At 60.2% G+C, this 21,750-nt stretch overlaps 1 protein-coding gene across 9 annotated transcripts in view; it reads left to right on the top strand.

Annotated features, from left to right (window-relative positions):
• The window catches only part of OSBP2 (oxysterol binding protein 2), a 104,196-nt gene extending 85,123 nt beyond the window's left edge, over positions 1 to 19,073 (top strand). For all 9 annotated transcript variants that reach the window (XM_086761314.1, XM_086761315.1, XM_086761316.1 and 6 more), the window contains 11 exons: positions 3,216 to 3,414; positions 5,006 to 5,123; positions 5,787 to 5,853; positions 6,254 to 6,421; positions 9,983 to 10,228; positions 13,311 to 13,431; positions 14,115 to 14,218; positions 14,620 to 14,715; positions 14,858 to 15,042; positions 15,813 to 16,033; positions 16,201 to 19,073. In XM_086761314.1, the coding sequence (XP_086617440.1) occupies positions 3,216 to 3,414; positions 5,006 to 5,123; positions 5,787 to 5,853; positions 6,254 to 6,421; positions 9,983 to 10,228; positions 13,311 to 13,431; positions 14,115 to 14,218; positions 14,620 to 14,715; positions 14,858 to 15,042; positions 15,813 to 16,033; positions 16,201 to 16,343 (1,668 nt within the window). In that variant the 3' untranslated portion in view covers positions 16,344 to 19,073. The remainder of the gene's footprint in view (positions 1 to 3,215; positions 3,415 to 5,005; positions 5,124 to 5,786; positions 5,854 to 6,253; positions 6,422 to 9,982; positions 10,229 to 13,310; positions 13,432 to 14,114; positions 14,219 to 14,619; positions 14,716 to 14,857; positions 15,043 to 15,812; positions 16,034 to 16,200) is intronic.
• Positions 19,074 to 21,750: the final 2,677 nt, after the last annotated feature.

A 21,750-nucleotide genomic window follows, 5' to 3' on the forward strand; every position in this document is an offset into this window, starting at 1 on the left:
TTGTTTAGAACGTTGATTTCCGTCGACTGATGGAGCGATTTCTCCCCTGCATCGCGTGACTCCGAGCTCCCTGGTGACGTGCTGGAGGGCTGCTTTTGCCTGGATCCTCTCCTCCGTAATTACCTCCTTTCCCCCTAATTTGCCATTATGCCTTAAAAACAGTGTTTAATTGCAGCGGGATAATTACAGGTGATCTCCCAGCGCGTCGTTTTAAAACATCCAGCCCCCTAAGCTGGGGACGGCTGGCAATTTCCATCCTGGGTGCCAGCCAGCTGTGCCAAAACGGGTGTTTCTGTGCCCGCTGCGGGCGGGCCGCCTGCGGAGAGGGCCCTCCGGAGCAGATAATGGGCTTTGCCCGGCTGGGAAGGTCACAGCCGCTGTCTCATTGCTTGCCCTTGCGATTTCATCCTCTTATCACAATGCGTCAGCGTAATAAAAGAAGCCGGCGTGCCAGCTCGGGGCGTGGGTCAGTTTTCACCGGGAGGAGGCTTTGGCTTGAGGCTGGGTGTGAAGGCGTCACGGCAAGGTCCGCCCGTGGGCTTTGTGGCCGTGGGTGGCTGCCAGCGGGACTTTGCGGGGGTGGGGAGAGGAACTGCGTTGTTTCCAGAGAACAAGGTAAAAAGCTGAAAAATAAAAGCCCTGAAAATCTGCGGTCCCATCTCGCGTCTCCCCGTGCCCGTCCATGGCGTCCGTGGGTCATGTGAGGAGGAGCTGGGTGGTCCCCGTGGGGCTGGGGGGCTGTAGGTTAGGAGCACAGCCACAGGACAAACCCACGCCCAGAGCTTGCCAGCGCTTTTTGGCTGAATTATTTCTGCCCAGCAAAACTGTGTGTCATTGCGTCTCGTTAGAGAGCCTTCACGCTGCTAAAGACTGACTGACGTATGCTGGAGCTCACCCTTGGGACACTGGGATGGACCCGGCCGCGCTGGGAAAAACCAGCAGGTTTGCTGGAATGTGAGTTTAAACTCTGCTTCTTCCAGTTTCAGGCAGGAGCAACCAGGGATGGAGACAACACAAATGTAGGGGCAGGTCCTTCCAGGTGTTAGGAAGCTCCTCGAGGTGAGGCTGGTGATGGTGGTGAGCTCCCGAGGGACGTGGCACTGTTCAGGATGTCACCGGAGGCACGCGTGCCCACTCCCTGCGTTTTCCTTTCTTATCACGGGATAATCCGGGTATTGGGCCCAGTGCTGTTCAACATCTCTGTTGGTGACACGGACACTGGGGTGGAGTGCACCTTCAGCACGTTCACCGATGACACCGAGCTGTGTGGTGCTGTCAAAACGGTGGAGGGGAGGGATGATGTCCAGAGGGACCTGGACAGGCTGGAGAGGTGGGCCTGTGCCAACCTCATGGAGTTCAACCAGGCCAAGGGCAAGGTCCTGCACATGGCTCAGGGCAATCCCAGGCACAAATCCAGGCTGGGGGGGAATGGATGGAGAGCAGCACTGAGGAGAAGGACTTGGGAGTGCTGGTGGGTGAGAAGCTCAACATGAGCTGGCAACGTGCGCTCACAGCCCAGAAACCAACGGCATCCTGGGCTGCACCCCCAGCACTGGCCCTGGTGTCCCAGAGAGGCGGTGGATGCCCCATCCCTGGAAATGTTCCAGGCCAGGTTGGCCGGGGCTCTGAGCAACCTGATCTGGTTGGAGATGTCCCTGCTCCATGCAGGGGGGTTGGACTGGGTGGGCTTTGAAGGTCCCTTCCAACCCCAACCCTTCTGTGATTCTGTATTTGTTTCATCTGCGCTGTGCTTCTTCACCTAAAATACAAAAACCCCGTGCTGTGTGTCGCTTTCTTGGTGACTCGTTTCTGATGTTCTGAAAGGAAAACATTGTTTCCCTGGGTGAGACTCAAGTCCTGCTCCTACCCAAAGGAGAGCTTTGGTGAAGAACTGATGTATCGGAGCTTTTTTGGGACAAACCCTGGTAAAATCAGGCTGGGTCATGAAAGCGGAAGCCCTGAGCCCGGTCCGTGACCAGGAGATGCCTTGATACTCAGGTGCCAGCTGCGGCCCACGTTTAGAGTAACCTGCCACGAGCTGAATAAATCACCCGTGAAATCTGAGTAGATGGAAACATAGACATCAGCCGAGTCCCGGGGGTGGTTAGAAGTCTGTTAGACATTCAGAACTCTCTGGTTTTACTCCTTTTGAATAGTCTGAGTTTTTCAGGCTGGCGTTTATCTGCAGAGGACCTCCGTTGTACGGCAATGAGTTGGAGCTAGCCCAAGCAAAGCACAGTTAATTTGCCTGCAAGTTGCCAGCCTGCCTCCAACCTCCTGTAGAATTCCCATAAAATCGTGTTTTCCTACTTTTAAATGTAAGAAGTTTAGTGTGTCCCAGCTTGCAGAAGTTGAGGACAGGGAGGAGGTGCAGCGCTGCCTCTGTGCTCGGCTTCATTGCCAAGGAAGCGGCAAAGCCCGAGGGACTCGGTGTTTCAGTCTCACTTGAAAAAGAACCTAAAACCAGCTCGGTGCATCCTGTGAGCCCTACGTCCCTTGAGCATGGCCTGTGTGCCTGCGGCTGGCGGGACCCATTCCCCGGAAAAGGGCCCAGCGTGGAGAGCAGAGGGCTTTTCCCCACGGTGAACGTGCTGCAGGGGCCAGGCCAGGCCCGGTGCTCTGTGCTGGGCTGCGTGGCGCCGAGGAGGGGCTGGGAATCCTTCCTCTGCCTCCTCGGAGCAAGGGGCTCGCCGGCTCCTGGCTTGAGCGTTCTCTCCTGTCTGTGGTTATCGCTCCGGGGACCGTTGTCTCGTCCAGCTTCTCCTCATCTTAAGAACCATGGTGGAGGTGGCTGCTGGGGATCTCGGGGCGTCCATGAAGGGCTGGGCTGTGGTTTGTGTGAGCCCGGCCTGTGCTCCCGGGGCCCAGCGACGGGATCAGGGACAGGAACAGGCGGCAGGGCTGGGGCGCGGTGGGCAGGGCTGCCGCAGGAGATGGGACGTCGTGAAGGCTTCATGGTCTCAGGGCAATTGTCCTTGTTGCAGCTGTCTCCTCAGAGGTGATTCAGGTTTGGGTGGTCAGAATTGAACTGGTGTTAGGCCATGGGATCGTGGAAAGCTCTGGGATGGTTTCATAAACCAGGGTCCCGGGACAGGAGGAGGGGGAGTGCTGGAGGGTCAGCTCTGGAGTCGTCACGTGCCAGCGCTGGCTCCGTGACGAGTTCCCGGGCTGCGAGGGCCATGCCGAGCGCTGACCTGTCCCTTCCTCCCCTCCAGGCTTGCCGCGATTTCCTGGACTTAGCCGAAACTCACAGCCGAAAATGGCAGCGGGTGCTGCAGTATGAGCGGGAGCAGAGGATCCGGCTGGAGGAGACCATCGAGCAGTTAGCCAAGCAGCACAACAGCTTGGAGCGAGCCTGCCGCGGCGCGCCCGGCCTGTCCGCCAGCAGCACCGGCATCGCCAGCACCGCCAAGGGTGAGCGCCCAGCGGGGACTCTGGGATGGACGAGGGCGTTCTGCTCGGTCGCTCCCAGCGGGTCGGCAGGGATGGGGAGGATGCACAAGGCAGCGCCCTCTATGCCCTATGTCCCTAATTGTCCCCTTGCTCGGGGACTTGGACGTCCCCAAGGTAGGGACGCAGGAGAGGGCTGTGTCCCCAGCTCCCTCGCGCTGTTCCAGGCTATTTTGGTAGCCCGAGCCCCCACTGACGGGCACGGCTCTGGGTGCTGCAGGGCACCCGCTGTGCTTGGAGGAAGCCCAGGGTTCCCTGGCGCTGCCGAGTTCGCGGCTGCGCTGGGCGGTAGCGGCACAACCGGCTACAGCCTGGTAGCCAAAAACCCAAGTAGTGCCTTGTCTTGTTTTTAAAGGACGCAGAGGCTCGAGGGAGAGAACAGCGGCTTTCGTGGGGGTGGTGGCAGTGCTTCTTGTGCGGCCCCAGGGAAACGGCCTCGGATTGTACCAGGGCAGGTTTAGGTTGGACGTTAAGAAAAATTTCTTCATCGAAAGGGTTGCGAAGCAGTGGAACAGGCTGAGTCGCCGTCTCTGGGGGATTTAAAAGACGCGTAGCCGTGGTGCTCAGGGACGGGGTTTAGTGGTGGGCGTGGCAGCGTTGGGTTAAGGTTGGATTCCATCATCTTCAAGGTCTTTTCCAACCCAGATGGCTCTGTGATGCTGTGGTGCAGCTGGGGAGGGCGGGGGTGCAATCTGTGTAGGGACAGGCACAACCCCAGCCCCACGCCATCGCAGGGGGTGACCCTGCTCCTCTGGAGGAACCTGGGAGTGACGCAGGGAAGGAGGTTCCCTCTCAGGAGGCCAAGCAGAGGTGGCTGGAGGCACAGTGGCCGTCACGGTCCCTCCGGTGGCCTGGGCAGCGCTGTGCCGGACACCTGTGGCGTGCCCCTTGCTGGAGCAGCCGTACTGCCCGGAGACCCCCGAGAGGTGGTCAGCTCTGCTGTGCCCCCGCACCGGCGAGGCCGTGCGGCTGCTGGGGCGGTGGTTTTGTGGCGGAGCGGCGAAGCCTGCAGTGAGGCTGCGCTCGGGGAGCAGCGCAGCAGGGGCGGGAGCAGGGGAGCTGCAGCGGGTCTCAAAAGTCACCGCTGTCAATATCCGCTCCCGGCTTCGTAGCGATTGTAAGTGCTGGGCTGGAAAACCCGACAGCTGGGAAATCTCTCTGAGCATCACCTGAAACACCTGACTTTTTTTTTCCTGCTTTAATCCGGACTGGATTTCCTGGCGGAGGGCGCGATGTTGGAGTGGGAGCGCGTTAGGCACAGCTGCGTGTGCGTCTGGCTCAGGCAGCCTGGCGGCGTTTTTGGAGGTGTTTCCCCAGCACGGCAGGGAAGCCTGGACTGGGGAGCAGGACACGTGCTGCCGAGGCACATCCTTGCTTTTAGGAGCTGGAAATTGGTACAGCAGGAGGGGGATGGAGAGGAGGGGGACAAGCTGTAAAGGGAGCAGTTGCAGGGGACGCAGTGGGAGGAGAGTGGACTCTGGGGACAGGCTGGTGCTCAGTGGGTTCTAAGGGGAACCAGCAGCACCGGAGCATCTCGAACCCATTGTGCCAACAGGGAGTGTGCAGTCTGCCAAGGGAGAGGCCAGCGACGAAGATGAGGAGACCGAGTATTTTGATGCCATGGAGGATGCGCCGGCTTTTATCACTGTAACCGCAGATCCCAAGCATCACAGGTACGAGCCCCAGGGCCGCAGGTTGCGTGGTGCAGCCTGGCAGAAGCTGCTCGAGTGCGGGAGGAGCAGGACGGGCGGTTTGCCTGGCCTTGTGTTGGGCTTGAGGGCAGCATCCTCCCCCAGCAAACAGGCTGCTGCCGCCCGGGCTCTGTGCTGTACCTGGGCTCTTGCGTCTGTGGGGCAAACGATGCTGAGGATGGCCCCAGCTAGAGCGAAGCGGGCGAGGGAGGGCAGACGTCAAGCCTGTGCTGTAGTAAAGCTGATTCCTCTGCCCCAGCAGCTGCGTGGGCTTGAGGGAGCCTGGGCAGGAACTTGTAGGGAGATCCCTTGGAGCACTGGGCAGGAGCGGGGAGCACCTCGCCTCCGTGTGCCTTGACCTGCCCTTACACCTCCCTGGGCTGGAGGTCCAGGCCACAGTCACATCGCTGGGCTTGCTGGCAAACGCACAGGTTCTCGGCCCCTAAGCTGGGACACCCCGCGCTGAACATCCCCTCCCAACGCCCACACACAGCCTCCATCACCTGTTACCTTTCCTGGCAGCACCCTGAGGTGGTCCGGGGAGGTGTTACCAGGTGATGGTGGCTGTGCTGCACCGATTCTGCCTCTTCTCTCCTCTTCTCTGCCCTAGTACATGTTTTCCAGTTGGTATTTTCTTCCCTGCAGGCGTTCGGGCAGTAACGTGAGCGGGGCCAGCGAGGGCCACCCCGAGGACTGGAACCTGGAGGACAGCGTGAGTTGGCTGGGCAGAGCTGGAGGGGCAGTCCCGGCGGGATGAAACCGGGGCAGACGAGCAGGAGAGGAGGAGGTCGTTGGAGGGACTCTTCCTCCAGGTCCCTCCCGTGCCTCCAGGATGGAGCAGAGTTGGTTGCTCTGTGAGCCACAGTGGGGGACAGATGTCAGTAGTCTTATACCCCAGACCCCCTCCTGAGGGACGCAGGACAGCGTTGGGAGGCATCACACCGTTATTTCCCCCATGCTGTGGAGAACAGGCTTCCAGCGATGCTCCCCAGTACAGGAGCGCGGCATCGCCTGAGATGTGGTTGCTGCTGCTCCCGGGAGCTGCTGGGTCTGGTTGGGTCATGCTGAGCAAGTCCGGCTTAGACTTAACGTTTCTTCTGTTGCTTCTGAAGGTCTTTGAAAGCTCAAATCAAAGCAGCTACAATGAGTCCACTTGCAAAGATCTCCTGCCGAAGAAAAGGAGACGGACTCGCATCCCCGACAAACCCAACTACAGCCTTAACCTCTGGAGCATCATGAAGAACTGCATCGGCAAAGAGCTCTCCAAGATCCCCATGCCCGTAAGCGAGCGTGTCCGAGGTGCTGGGGGCCAGTGCAGAGGGTGCTGCCGTGACGCCGGCATCGAGGGTTTAGTTTGAGCACGGCTCCTGGCTGTGCAGAGGGTTTGGAGATTGTGGCTCCAGGTGCTGTGGTACCGCAGCAGCCCTGGGTGGGACAGGAGCGCGTCACCAGGTGCCAACTCCGTCCTGGGGGGACTGGCTTTTGAGCTGGCAGAGCCCTTTGAAACCACCTCACTCTCTTCCCCAGCCCTGCTCCGCAGCACTCGTGTCCTTTGCCTGATATTTTTCCCTGCAATTTCTTTGCCCCTTGAAATCATCCACCTGTGCCGGAGAGCCAGCGTGGCTGGAACGCCGAACCAGCCAGGCCGGAGGAAGCTCTCCTCGGCGCACGGAGCTGCAGTGCTCGTTGCATTGTGGTAAACGGCTCTGAGGCGGCTGTCAGCGTAGGGACTGTTCAGATCAGGCTGGCTCTTCAGGACTGATCCCCTCTCCTGTGCTGGCTGCGGGGTGCCCGCGCCCCTGGCACCTTGCTCGCACGAGTGCCAGGGTGAGCTGGAGCAGAGGGGATGTTGCCCAAGCGTCCTCTGCAAATCCAGCCAGCGCCGAGGCAAGGAGAGAACCAGGGCACCTGCAATCCTTGGGGACGTGAGTGTCCCCCCCGCGGCCTCGAAGAAGAGGCCTTGTTGCTGACCACGCTTTCCCCAGCGCGCATCCGGGGGACACGATGCTCGGGGAGCAGCCCCGCTTGCCCCGACAGCCCGGCAGGCCCGTTTGTCACCCCAGGGACCCGGAGCGCCTTCATTTTCCTTGCGAAGAGCGGCCTTTTCGTGAAGGAGGTGCTGTGGGGACGATTCACAGCACCGCTGGCCGCTGCTGCGCTCGCTCTGTGAGGCACAGACTTCCTGCGGATGGGTTTGCTGGGGGGGTCTGTCTGGAGGAGCCCCCCTCGCATGGGCTGCCGCAGAGGGTAAGAGAGACGTGCAGATAAATAACGCGGTGCCTCATGTACCCAGACAAAATGCTGCCCACACCAAAGCTCTCCCAAAACTACAGCCTCTTTTTTGAGAGCAGACCAGCCCAGTTCTCCAGCAGGTCTTCTTCACCAGCCCAGTAAGTGGCGTGGATGGGACTGGGTGCCATCATAAGAAATCCATTTCTCCAAACCCCATGAAGCTCTGGCAAGCTTGGGAGGGTTGTGAAACCCCAGCTAGGGGTGACTGGGGGTTACTGTGGTGCTGGCTGGGGTGGAATAGCCCAGCAAAGCGTGAACTGGAGCCCTGGAGCTGTATTCAGAATCCTTCCTCTGCTGGGGAAAGGGGAAGGAGCGTGTTACAGGGGCTTGGATGCTGAATTGGTTGTATTTTGTCTCCTTAAAGCAGTGCCTGACGCTCTCCGAGTAAGAGACATGAGTTTGTCTCCTCTTTGTGCCATTCACAGCCAAGATGTACAGCCCAGCGCCGTCCGTTAGCATTTCTGCAGCAGCATCAGTATCAGATAGCGGTGCGATGGGTACAGAAGTGAGCTCAGGATGTGAAATACCAGCAGCTGCTGGAGTCTGCAGAGAGGAAATTTATACCTTCCCTATCAGTCACATCGTTCTGGGAGCTGCTAAAGCCGAGTCTAAACCCGCGAGCAGCGTGTTCTGCTTGCCCCGCAGCCCCCGGTGCTGGCTCGGGGGATGTAGTTGCTCCATCCCTCCCTGGGGTGAGCAGATCTGCTTTTCCAGTACTGCTAACGGCTCAACAGAGGCCTGGCTTGTAAAGAACGGCTCAGCCCAGCGTCGGCTCGCCGTCAGCTCCTCTCTCTGGATATCTGTGCAGATGGAGGCAGGGAAATGCTTCGCACCCTGCACGCTCAGCCGCGCGTGGCATTCTTTGGGAGATGCACCCCGAGAGCAGGCAGCCCGTGGTAAGGCAGCAGAGAGTGATTGAATCGCCTTTCAACGGCCGTTTGAATTTTTTCTCCATGGCTCGGAGCGCGGGAGGAGCCGGCAGCTCTGTGAACCGAGTGAGGGCTTTCAAGCTGGTGTTGCGGTAAACGGAGTGAAGGAGGAGGAGGAGGAGGTAGAGCAGGTGGCTCGGGGAGGGCTGTTGGGAACGTGGTTCGTTGTACTACAAACCGTGGTGAGCCTGTTGTGCGCACCGAGCAGTGGGAATTTCTGCTTCCGTGCGCTTTGCCCGATTCTTGGCAAATTAAGAGCATTTCCGAGACCCCGTCCCAATCCCAGGGGACGCTATGGACTGAAGAACCGCTCCTTCGTTCTTCCTCTGAACAAACCAACCTGCAGCGTTGCAAAGGAAGGAAACAACTTCAGGGATTTTGTGTTTCAGGTGGGTTCCTTTCCTTCCCCCACGGAAGGGTTTTGCTGTGCCGTTCCCTGCGCGGTGCCAGTGGAGAGGACGTCGCTGTCGGCTTTGTTCTCGTGCCGCTGGCGTCTCTCCTGAGGGTCCTCTCACACCGGCAGGGACTGGCTTTCTTGCGGGGGATGTGACGCAGCCCTTTCGACACAGCTTGCTCTTTGTCGGATGCTGTAAGATCCCTGCTACTTCAGTCCCTGAGTGGAGCGGCCTGGGGTTTTTCTTTAGTGTGAAATATGTAACGTGGTTTGTAGAAGTGGTTCTCCCATCCTTCAGCCATCTGCTTCTTCTAAAATGCATGTCTTTGTTCTGAGCTGAAAGTGAAAAGGGAATTTCACACGGTTTTGAGACAGAACACCTTCCGAAACAAAGTATCTCTGTCTTCCTTTCAATTATTTTTTAACTTCAGTTCTTTTCAGAACACAAAATACCGCTAAAATCAACTGTTTGGTTTTTTCCCAGAGAAGCTTGCAGCCTGTCCAGCCTGGCAGCGTATGGCAGGGTTTTCTGATTGACAAAGCAATGGCTTGCGGGTGGAAATGCAGCCCGTTCGGGCTGCCCGGGACAGAGCTTCCCCTCTGCTCTCTGACACGCGGGGTGTCGCTGCTGCCGCTGCCTCTCGCTCGCACACATGGTGCTGTCGTAGGGCTGCAGTCCCAGGAGCGGGGAGACTCCAAAATGGGGCTTTTCAAGGTTTTCTGAGCAGCTGGGGATGGCTTTGCCTGGAGGTGGTGTTTCCAAACATCCCTGCCCCGCGTCACCTCTTGCTTGTGGCTGCTGGGATGCTGGCCAAGAGGCAGAAGGGAGCAGATCTCACTGCTGAGGCTCATTTTGGGGGTCCATTGCCAGAGCAAAGTGACCTGGGATGATATCTGGTCAGTTCGTGGGGCTGCTGGCTCCCCGGCATGCCTCATCTCAGCTGGAAGCTTTGAAGCCTTCGTGCTCTCATGGTGCAGTTCGGAGAGCACGCCAGAGCATGCGTTTCTTGCCTTTATTTAACGCCGCGAGCTGCCCTGCGGGGCTGCCGCTTCGCTTCGGTGCAGTTTCCATCTGCACTGGATCCCTGACTCCTGGAGCGCGTTGCACCGTGCTCGGAGAGCCAGGCGTGTGGGACGCTGCTGGCTAGCAGGGGGAAACGGCCGAGGGTGAAGTGCCCAGCTTGGCATCCCTGCTGCTGCGCTGACCCTTACGTGTTCCCCTCCAGGTGAACTTCAACGAGCCGCTCTCCATGCTGCAGAGGCTGACGGAGGACCTGGAGTACCACGAGCTGCTGGACAAGGCGGTCAAGTGCGAGAGCTCCACGGAGCAGATGTGCTTCGTCGCTGCGTTTTCGGTGTCTTCCTACTCGACCACTGTCCACCGCACCGCAAAGCCATTCAACCCGCTGCTGGGGGAGACCTACGAGCTCGACCGGCTGGAGGAGTTCGGCTTCCGCTCCCTGTGCGAGCAGGTGAGCTGGGTCTCTGGGCTGCCTGCCTGGGGCTGAGGTTGTCACATCTCAACGCTTGAGCAGAAACAGAGAAGCTCTCCTCACTGAGCTCGTAGCCGTGCCAGCGATGCCCACAAGCTCTGGTGCGGTTCCTCCCTGTTTCAGAGTGTCTTTGGGCTGGAGGGTGGCTCAGGATCTTGTTTCTTTCTGGTTGGACTGAAAATTTTTAATTGCAGAGCCTGGGGGCAACCCGAGGACCTCTGTCAGCCCCATGCTCTAACCGGAGAGCCCATCTGGCATGCGTCAGTCAAACAGCAGGTCTTAATTAAAAACCTGGAGCACTTAGTGAGTTTCAACCTGTGAAGAAAATCAGCTGTTTAATATTTAGCACACTTGACTGTTCCATCCTGGATTCCTGGGGAGGCACGGGGCCGTTCATCACCCCTTGCAGGCAGGGCATCACATTGCTGGGGCTCTCTGTTCTCCAGGTGGTGGCTGTGCCATCTCAGAGGCAGAGCGACCGTCGTGTCTTTCAGTGTTAGAAGCATCAAAATCACAAACTCCTGTCACTCTGTAGCGGCTGATGCAGTTCCACAATCTACAGAGCCTTTCAGCAGAGCGTGTCCCCAGGAGCTGTGGGTTTTATGGAGGGGCGTTGCAGGGGGAAAGGGTCCGGCTGCTAATCTGAACGTGCCGTGTGGTGCTGCATGATGCTCAGAGCAGGTGTTTGACGCGCGGACGCGGCGTCCTGGGAATAGGCAGTGAGGAGGCTCAGGCTTGTGTTAGCATTGCCGTGTCCCCCTGAGGTGGTTGAGCTTGTCTCTGCCCCTTGTCATCGTCTCTAAGGCCTGGCCCTTCGTACCTGGGTTGGGAGCAGCAGCTGTAGCAGGTGCCCTGCTCTGTACCTTGTGTCACATCCCGTCTCTCTCAGCGGTGCTGCTCCGGATGGTGACGGCGAACAGGCTCTGTGGGGTCTCCTGGAAATGTGACCCCTTGCTGATGACAAAAAGAAAGGTCCTTCAGTAGATCATCTCCAGGACTGGTGTCTCTGCTGCCCCTCCGTGCCATCCAAAGCTGCATGCCACCTTTGATTGTCCCCAGCGATGCCTGTATGGTCTCTCCCAGCCTTGGGAGCTTGTGCCAAGCGAGGCAGGGCACTGCTGACCAGAGTGCAGTGAGCTACAGCTGCGAACGTGCCTCCCCTTCCAGCTCTGCCCGGCACCTTGCTGCTGCCGGGGGGGCAGGTCGGAGGTGGCGGCATCCCTGCAGGCATCCCCAGCGCTGTGCTGTCAGTGTCGCAGAGCTCGGGTGCATCGCGGCGTCACGCCTTTGCCTCAGCAGCGTCACGCCTTCACCCAGCAGCGTCACGCCTTCGCCTCCTCGCGCCCGGCAGTGATTCTGCCCTCCTGCCACACAGCCAGATTCCCCAGCTGTACGCACAGCGGAGGGGATTGGGGGATTTCTCTTCTCCAGCGTCGCCCTGGGCTGTCACCCTGCGCAGCCCCGCGCTGTAGGAAGCGGATGATTCCTTTCCAGGATGCTCGATACATCCCTTGGCCAGCAGCTCCCTCATCCTCCCAGGTTTATTGCCCTCACTGGGCTGCAGTGGTGTAGCCCAGCGCTGCCCGTTGGGTGCCAGCAGACAGCCCCCGCATCCCTCCCAAACCTTGCCGTCCCTTTTCTCAGTCCTTCACCCTTCTTTTCACCACCTTTCCTTCTCAATCCCTGTCCTTTCCCAGAGAAATAACCTGCCCTGAACTCCAGTTGGTCTCGATTTTGCTACATCTGTACCCAAATTTGCTATTTCTGATGCTCCATCTCAGCTGAGCTGCAAGCTGGGCTGAACCCGTTGGTGAAGCCCTCCTGCCCCATCCTTGAGTCCCTCCCTTGCCGCACGGCACACGGGCTTCGTCTAAAATGAGATTTGTTGTACCTCAGAGCAAACCTGCTCCCTGGCAGCTCTCTGGAGCCTTTGGTCCGTAAGCAAAGCCTCTAAATCCCCCTCCTCGAGCCCTGTCTCAGAGGGCACATCTGGGAACAGCACCGCTTCCCACCGCGCAGCGCTGGCAGTGCCTCGTGCGCTGGTGCTGGGGTGGTGCAGGCAGTGCGTGACGGACAGACGGACGCTGTTCCCACTGCTCTGGGCTTTCCTTCGATGCCGCGCATGCTGCTCAGCCTGCCGGTGCGCCGAACCAAGCGGTGATAATCCTGTGCCTGAAATCCCGTTATCCAAATAGGATTTTCTTCTGCTGGTGATAGTGGGATTTAATGGAGAGGTTTTTGCTCTGCTCACGTTTGTAATCCGGTCACTCAGGGCGCTTAGCCTGTAATTACATTGGCGCCAGTAAGCTGTGAACTGGGTGGCGTGGCCGTCGGGGCGCGGTGGTTAGCTGGTTCCCAGTGATGGGCAGCGTGTGCCATGCTGGAGCACCGTGGGTCCTCTGGGTGAGACCCCGTGCGAGGGCAGAGCGCTCTGGTTGGGATGTCCTGCTCCCCACCTTGCCTTTGGGCATCTTTTCCAGTGCAGGGGAATCTTTTACCAGTCAGCCCTGGGATGGAGGATGTTGTATCCAGTTTTCCAGCCCAGCGTGTCTGCAGGCGCCGAGCCGGAGCCCTGGCAGGGCAGGTCCCTGTGTCTCGGACAACCTGGGGACCTGTGTCCCCGGAGGTTCCCAGGCGGAGCGGTGGGAGGCGCTGCTGGCAGGAGAGGCGTTGTCAGACTGGGATGACTGGGGATGTGGCTGGGTGTCGGCATGTCCATTTCTCACCCAGGCGAGCGGGGCTGTGTCCTGGGGTCACAGCATGCTGTCATCTCACAGCAGTAGCTGCTCAAGTTCAGGTTTTACAGCTGGGGCCTTGCTCGGGAGCCTCAGGAAACCCTGGCAGGAGCTCGGCGCACCTCTGCGTGCTGCTGGGGTGCCTCGCGGGAGCTCACCCCGGTGCCCAGGAGCAGACTGGTTCAGGTCAGGGCCATGGAGCATCCTCGAGGCCAAAGCTGGTGTGGAGCTCCTCTCCTAAAAATCACGCTGCGGCGGCCGAGCGCTCTCCAGGGCTCTGCAGTGCGGTCGCCGTCGCCTTACGGGCTGTTTCTCCTCTGCCGTAGGTGAGCCACCACCCCCCAGCAGCCGCCCATCACGTCTACTCCAGGCGAGGGTGGACGCTGTGGCAGGAGATCACCATCGCCAGCAAGTTCCGGGGCAAATACCTCTCCATCATGCCGCTGGGTAGGTGACTCACGCGCACAAGCCCGCTTTTTTTTCCCGCACCGTTCACGGGGAAAAGCCTCACCCTGGAGATTGAAGCGACACGCCAGTCCCTTGGGCGCACGCAGGGCTCAGTGAATTCTGTGTAGGAGCACAGGTTTGTGCTCCTGATCGCAATCGCCTGCCCTAGCAGTGGAAATCACGCCGGTTGCACGGGGAGGCTGCTTTGCTCGCTGCTGGCACCGCGGCAGATGGGCTTTGCAAACACCCTGCTTGCCCATGAATTGGTTTCTCCTGAAATGATATTTAAAGGTGAGCTTGCTGCCTGCTGCAGCCCTCTCCTGGCAGCCAGGTGCAGTGAGCTGCCTCCTTCCATTTGCCTTCTGCCTGTCCCTGGGCTGGGAAGCACGCCTGCGGCTGGCCGCAGAGCTGCGCTGGCGCCTGACTGGGCTCATGACGCTGGGAGTCAGCCAGGCAGCAGAAAACCCTGATTGTCCTTAAAATCAGTGCTTTTGGTGGGGGGCAGGAGGAATCCAGCCCCGGCCCTGGTTGGAGGCTGATGGTGGGAGATACAGGTGGAAGGGCCAGGTCGGCTCCAGGGACGAACACGGTGCTGGGATGTCGCTGTGCTCCAGGGGAGTGTGACCACAGCCCTGCCCGGCCATCTGCCCTCACTGAGCTCGGCGCTGCTCCTCTCTCCGCAGGCGCCATCCACCTCGAGTTTCACTCCAGCGGGAATCACTACGTCTGGAGGAAAGTCACCTCCACCGTTCACAACATCATCGTGGGCAAGCTCTGGATTGACCAGGTCGGTGGCCGTGGGTGTGAGCTGACGGGTCTGCCTGGCCTCGCCTGGCTGCGGGGAAGGGCAGCGGGGTGGAAGCGCGTTGCCTTCCTGGGGTGTGTGCCTCCCGGTGTCCCCGCCGTGCTCCTGCCGCGATAGGAAGGTGTGCTTCACTGGGCCAGGACTGGGGGGAGGCTTCTTGGAGCTCCTAACAGCTCTGCCCAAGGCCAGCAGCCCCGTGGGGCAGGGTGGTGACGCGCATGGTGGGTTTTACCCCGCCGCTGGCGAGCCGCGGGGCTGGCGGTGGCTGCAGCCAGAAGCGACGCTGCGGCCGGTGGTGATTTGTACCTGCATGAACGACAACTAACGCCTGATTTGTCTCCTTGCCAAGTCTCACTCGCTGTGGTTCTGTGTCTTCCATCTAGTCTGGTGAGATAGAGATTGTTAACCATAAGTCAAAAGATAAATGCCAGCTGAAATTTACCCCCTACAGCTACTTCTCCAGAGACGTCCCCCGGAAGGTACGTATCCGGGTGTCTCCCTGCTCCTCCTGGCAGCCTTGCGCGGGATGAGACCTGGCTCTTCGCTCTGAGCCGGGCTCACGGGGTCCCAGCACCGCGGCTGGGATGCAGTGACGCCACCAGCGCTGTCTCCTTCTGCTAGGTGACGGGCGTGGTGAGCGACGCCGACGGTAGAGCCCACTACGTCATGTCCGGCACGTGGGACGAGAAGATGGAGTGCTCCAAGATAGTGCACAGCAGCCACGGCGGCACCAGCACGGAGGGCAAGCAGAAAACCGTCTACCAGACGCTGGCTCCCAAGGTTCTGTGGAGGAAGTACCCCCTCCCGTGAGTCCCCTCCTCAGCGCGGGGTGCAGCAGCCGGCCAGAGGTTGACGGTGTCGCCCTGAGCCCTGTGTGACGGCAGGGGCTCGTGTGCCCAGGCCTGAGGGCGGGAAGGGGAGCAGGACTCGGGTGGCTGCGTGGCTTTTCCCAGGGCATGGGCGCAGAGTGGGAGGGGAGAGCAGGTCCCTGCAAGGGGAGGGTGGTTTTGGGGACCCCTTGCAGGTAGATTTTGGGCAGCCAGGGGTACTGGTTGGGATTTTTGGGCTGCTGGCTGTGGCAGGGAGAGGTGTTGCTGCCGAGTCCCTGGCCGTCCTGTCCCACCAGTCACCGTAGCTCTGCAGGGACCAGCCCTGTCTCTCACTCGTACCCACAGCGGGGCTGCTGGGACACCAAACCGATCTCCAGCCTTTGGTGGCACCAGCGGCCGGTCCCGGCGGTGGAGACGCTCGGTTAGAACCATCCCCAGCTTGGTGCCACCAGTGCTGCAGTGGGGGATCCAGCCGCTCTTGAGTGGAGCTATTTCGTGTGCAACGCAGCACTCGTGGAGCCAAAGGAGGGGTCTGCTCCCCACTGAGACACCCATCGAGGCGTCATTGGCGTCTCCGCTTAGAGGGTGGGGGGCAGGGCTCCCTGAAGACCTCTGCGCGTCTGGTTTGGGGTAGTGGGAGTAGCGTCGGTGGGGCTGGGGTGAGACGCAAGGACGCGAAGGGCTGGGGAGCTCTGCCTGGGGCGGGCACCGCCTCCACCATCCTGCTGGATGTTCTCCGGCCGCAGGGAGAACGCCGAGAACATGTATTTCTTCTCCGACCTGGCCCTCACCCTCAACGAGCCTGAGGAGCGAGTGGCCCCCACCGACAGCCGGCTGAGGCCCGACCAGCGGCTGATGGAGAGCGGGCGCTGGGATGAGGCCAACGTGGAGAAGCAGCGGCTGGAGGAGAAGCAGCGCGCCGTGCGCCGCAGGCGGGAGGCTGAGGCCGTGGAAGCCCTGGAGGAAGGTGAGGCGCTGCGGGATGCCGGCGGGCAGGGACCGGCCGTGCTCGCTGCGGGGGGACCTCGCTGCGTCTGGGGGATGAGGGCAGGACCCTGCGTCGATTTGGGCAGCCGGGAAAGTGTGGGGCTCGTCGGGAAACGTGCCCCTTACCCGGCGTGTCGCCCCGCGCAGGCAAGGACTACGAGGGCTACGTCCCGCTGTGGTTTGAGCGCAAGGTGGACGCCGTGACGGGGGAGCTGATCTGCGTCTATAAGGGCGGCTACTGGGAGGCCAAGGAGAAGCAGGACTGGAGTACGTGCCCCGACATCTTCTGAGCCTCCCTGTTCGCGCCGGGGTGGCCGGCCCCGCGCCGCTGTTCAGCGGGACGGACAGAGGGACAGTGAGGACACGCTGGCAGCGTCCCACCGGCGGTTAGCAACGAAACACCTACGGAGTCAATACATGCGGAAATCTGAAAAGGAAATCTAAACAGGGATTCCAAACCTATTTTTTTACGCACTAATAAATAGCATCCTTTTTTTTTTAATGATGGCTTTTTCAGCGACTAGTTAGGAGCGGGGCCGCGTGGATCCGGTTTGTTTTAAGCCCAGCCTATTTATTGCTGTCAGGAGTTGCTGCCTGTATCTTTCAGCGCCTCGGCTTTATCGGCTGAGACGCCGACTTCCAAAGATGCTCGCGTTGTGGGGATGCCGTGCGTTTGTGTGAGCGCTTTTCTTTGACGTTACTTTTCCCCCCCATTTGTGTGTGGACTTTAAGGAATTTTTTTTTCTTTTTTTTTTTTTTTTCCAATCTGCTCCTGGTTCAGGTTCCCTCAAAGACGGACGTGAATGACTGCATCCTGCTCAGACCCCGGTCTCTGGGGGCTGTGGTGCTTGGTCCTGGAGGCCCTTGGTGGTTCCCGCAGTGCCCAGTCATTCCAGTGTCACCAGTTAGGATTTTTTTTTTTTTTTTACCCTTTTTGTTTTTTTTTTTTTTAAGGAAGCGTTTGAGCAGATTGCCTGCAGTCTGCTGTGTTTAGTCCAGGCTTAGGACTGACTTTAATGTGATGCTTTGTGAGAGTGATTTGAGTGAGGTTTGGTTTGGTTTTCCTGCAACCGCATCCGAAGGGGGAAATGACCTCGCTGAGGTCGAGACAGCCCGGCAGACGCAGAGCCAAGGGGTTTGTAGACCCGTGACGCTCTGGGGTCGACATCCCACCCAGGGTCCATGTCCCGGCTCTCTCCCGCTCCATTCCGCTGCGGCCCGGGGCTGGCGGGAGCCTGGACCTGGGTGCTGGGTTTGCAGGCGGCGTCTCCCTGCTGAGCTCTGCCGGGCGGGAGGGGAGGGAAGAGCGGAGCCGCGGGGCTGGAGCCTCCCTGGGACACAGCCCTGGTCCCGCGTTTTCCAGTCAGGTCTGGTGCGGAGTCCCCTGGCACGGGGGGTCCCAGGCAGAGGGCACCTGCAGCGTGGCGCCCAGCTCCGTTCCCTCTCCTCCCTCGTGGCTGTCTCTCCCAGAGGGAGGTTCAGGTCACCCCTGAAGCAGCCCGAGCACCGAGCCGGGCCAGCCCCGCGTCCCCTGCTCGCCCCTCCTGCGTGCCATCACCTTGCTGTGGCCGCGGAGCGCCGGGAGGAGCGGAGCGAGCCCTGCCGATGATCGGCGAGGAGTGGGAGCCAGCGCCACTTGGCACCGGCCACGCAGGCGGGTCCCCAGCGCCCGAGGGGAAGATGGTGGGGGTGGGACCCCGAAGACGGGATCCGCCGGGCCGGAGAGCATCGGGGAGACCTGCACACCCGCCTTTCCCCGTCGGATCACGTTTGTGACTTCTCCGGGTCTCCATCGTATCGCACTGATGGCTGCCTCCCCAGCCGGCCTGTCACATCCACACTGGAAGATAATTAGCAATAATGAACTTTTGAGGCAACGGTCACCGGAAGACCCGGGCTGCACGCGGGACACTCAGGTTCCTCAACCGGCAGGCTCCTCCTGGTCGGCTTCTCTTCCAGCGCCGCGTCCCTGCTCTCTGCAGCAAACCACCGCGTGCGGCACACACAGACCTCGCCTGGCGCGACGGTGGCGCGCGGCTCTGAGCGGCGACACCCCCGGATCTCCGTGCACCCTTTCGTCTTATTTATTTGCTTCTAATTTATATATATCTATAAATATAGAGAGAATTATTTTGCTGAAGTTTCTATGGTACACAACAGATGAAAAATAATGAAGACAGAAGCGTCTGTCTGAGGTTTTGTAGCACGAGTACGATGTCCCCTGGCTTGTCCCAGACGTAGGGCGTAGGGACGACGGCGGTGGAATAATTCCCAAAGCAGGGAAGCGGCGTTTTGCTCCGGAGCTGGGTGCGAAGGCGTTACAGAGATACTCCCTGCCAGAAACGATGCTTTTGGGCTTTGGAGGGTGGTGCTCTGCCCCCCGCTGCGTGCAGAGCGGAGCTGGCTGGGTTTGTGATGACAGCTGATGTTACCTGGGGGAGTTTGTTCCGCTCAAGGCCTGAGCCGGTGTAAAACAGGCTGGAAACGGAGCTCTTCAAACTGCCTTCCTTCCCTGCTCGCGTTGTCAGCGCCAGCGTTCAGCCCGAGGGCTTGGGGAGGCGAGGAGCTCCCGCGCGGGCTGTCCCCAGAGCAGCGTGCCGGCGTTCCTGCGGCGGAGCAGGGTGGGGAGCGAGGTGTTGCTCAGTCAGTGCTGGCACCGGGGTCCCGCCGGGCTCTGGGACCCCGAGGGGTCCTTTCTGACGTACCCCCCATGGCTGCGTCTGGCTGGAAGTCACCGCCACAGCTTAGCGGAGCTCGGGGGAGCATGAGGAGCACCCCCAAACCGTAAATCTCCCGGTTTTTTTAGGCTTAATTTTAAAAATTGCTCTATCTTCCAGAAGTCACCTAGCAGCAGCACTTAATCTGAGCACCATCTCCTGGTCTTTCTGTTCCTCCTCCCGGAGGATTTTACTGTCATTCCACTGTAAATGCTGTTGAATGTATTTCTTTTGGAACAATATCTTGTGAGTGATCCTTCTTCTCCTACACCGTAATAAAACTTGGACTCGGGAGTTTTAAAAGCCGCGCTGCTGAGGTGGTCACTTGCTCCTCAAGGCTGCAGGTGGGGGGTCCCGGAGGAACCCCAAGGTGGGTGAGCTCTGGGGACACACAGGACCCTGGGCATGTGGTGGATGGCAGGTGAGGGACCATGGGAGGTGGCCCAGATGAGGAGGAGATCTAGGGGAAAAGATGGGGAGGTGGCCTGGAGGAGGGTGCCCAGTGAAAGAGGGCTGTGCGAGGTGGCCCAGAGGAGGAGGAGGTCCAGGGAAGGAGAAGGATTGGGGTGAGATTGCCCGGGGGAGGAGATGGTCCAGGGAAGGTGGCTCAGGAAGAAGAAGAGATGGTCCAGCAGAGGTTATCCAAGGCAGGAGATGTCCAAGGGAAGGTTGCCCAGGGGAGGAGGTCCAGGAAAGCAGGAAGGTGGGAGGTGGCCCAGGGGTAGGTACCCATGGAAGGAGGCTCTCCAGGAGAGGGAGCTTAGAGGAGGAGGAGGACCAGGGAAGGGGTTGCCCAGGGAGAGAGAAGGACCAGGGAGGAGATCATCCGGGGAGATGTCCCAGTGGGGGTTGGCCAAGGGAGGGAGGTGTGAGGGTGCCCAGTTCTCCCCCAGCCCCAAACCAAGGCCTTTGCTCCCGTGCTACCGGAGACGGGCTTGTCCCAGGCACTCGGTGGTGGAGCGCTTTGCACGCCCAGGGTGCAAGAAGCCAGGGCCGCTGCTGGCTGCCCTCCCTGCCTGGCCCCACAGGAGTGTCCGTCCGTCCCCGGCTCACATGGGGGATTTTGCAGCCCCCAGGGCGTTAAGACCACCTGCTCCCACAGCGCCTCTCTCCTCCCTGCAGCCCTGGACCCAGGGAAGCAGCCGGGGTTTGCAGGATCCTGGGCGAGGGAACGCCGGGATCGTAGGCTGGACCCCGCTGATGCCCGGCTCAGCCAGGTGTGGGGCACGGGCAGTGGGGTCCCAGCGTGGGGCTGAGATGTTGGGGCGCAGCGGGACCACCTGGGAGGGATGCAGCCCCGACACCGGGGTCCTCCTGCCCCGACACCGGGGTCCTCCTGCCCCGTCCCAACCCCGCTGTGCCGAGGTTGTGCGGACACCCGTCACTGGCCATGTCCTGCTGTCCCTGTCGCAGCCGCGTGGTGTGGGTGCGCCGGGCCCCGGCGGCAGCAGGGACCGTGACAGAGATGGGAGCTTTTGCAAAGACGCCGAGATGTGGTTTGGGAGTGGGACTCTCCCATCAAGCACGGGCTTCCCGTTTTTTGGGACAGAAGAGCTGGGAGCATCCTGCACCTGGGCCCTGCTGTGCCCACCGCTGCACTGCGGTGGCGGAGCTTCTGAAAGCAGCTGAGGTTCAGGATCTCGCTGGAGAGGGTGCGGTGTTTGCCACTGACTCCTCATCAGGTCAGGATTTTACCCTCTGAGGGGGGAGCCACCCCGAGCAGCGGAGCTGCTGGAGGGCTCTGGGCACCCTCCTGCTGGTCCTTGGCACCGGCCGGACGTTTGCTGACGGGATCCAGCTCACTCCCCTGCAGAAACCTCCTCTCGTTGGCTGGGTGAGATGCCTCAGCGCGGCTCAGGGTGAGGGTGCAACGACACGGGGATGCTCCCGGTTATTTAGGAGGCGGCTGTCCTGGAAAAGAAGACGACCTGCTCCGCTGCTGTCCCCTTCCTCTTCTTTCTCCCAGCTGCACGATCCTTGCCGTGGTTATTTGTCCACGCTGGGAGCAAATTCTGTGGGATGAGGGTATCAGAGAAACCTGGCCAGCCCGATTTTTAGCTCTGTTAATAAGGTGACTCTAGGAAACGTCTGAGCCAGGGCCAGGGCAGGGGCGCAGAGGAAGGACGGGGATACCGCAGGGAAATGCCGGTAGCCCTGCTGGGGCACTTGCACTTGGGGGAGGGAGCACTGGATTGTTTGGTGGGAGCACTCCTTCCCCCGTGCACAATTTCACCTGCATCCTTCTCTCCCCGGACTCTGGGGCTTCTGCAGGGGCTGCAATGAAGCCCGGGTGCAACAGTTACAGGTGTTGCGTGAACTCAGAACAAACGCAATGGGAAAGCTCCCGAAAATCATAGAGTCACAGAAGGGTTTGGGTGGGAAGGGACCTTCAAAGCCCACCCAGTCCAACCCCCTGCCAGGAGCAGGGACATCTCTAACCAGATCAGGTTGCTCAGAGCCCCGGCCAACCTGGCCTGGAATGTTTCCAGGGATGGGGCATCCACCGCCTCTCTGGGCAACCTGGGCCAGTGCTCCACCACCCTCAGTGGAAAACATCTCTTCCTGATGTCCAGTCTGAATCTGCCTCCCTCTATTTTAAAACCATCACCCCTTGTCCTGTCCCAGCAGGCCCTGCTGAAGAGTCTCTCCCCACCTTCCCTGCAGCCCCCTTTGGGCACTGGGAGCCGCTCTCAGGTCTCCCCGGAGCCTCCTCTTCTCCAGGCTGAGCAGCCCCAGCTCTCTCAGCCCGGCCTCACAGCAGAGCTGCTCCAGCCCTCTCAGCATCTGCGTGGCCTCCTCTGGACCCTCTCCAACAGCTCCACGTCCTTCTGGTGTTGGGGGCTCCAGAGCTGGACGCAGCGCTGCAGGGGGGTCTCACCAGAGCGGGGCAGAGGGGCAGAATCCCCTCCCTCGCCCTGCTGCCCACGCTGCTGGGGATGCAGAAGAAAAATGCTGAAAAGGCCTTGTTACAAAGTGTTGT

The sequence above is a fragment of the Chlamydotis macqueenii genome, chromosome 17 (assembly GCF_036417535.1).
Source record: "Chlamydotis macqueenii isolate bChlMac1 chromosome 17, bChlMac1.mat, whole genome shotgun sequence".
Classification (NCBI taxonomy): domain Eukaryota; kingdom Metazoa; phylum Chordata; class Aves; order Otidiformes; family Otididae; genus Chlamydotis; species Chlamydotis macqueenii.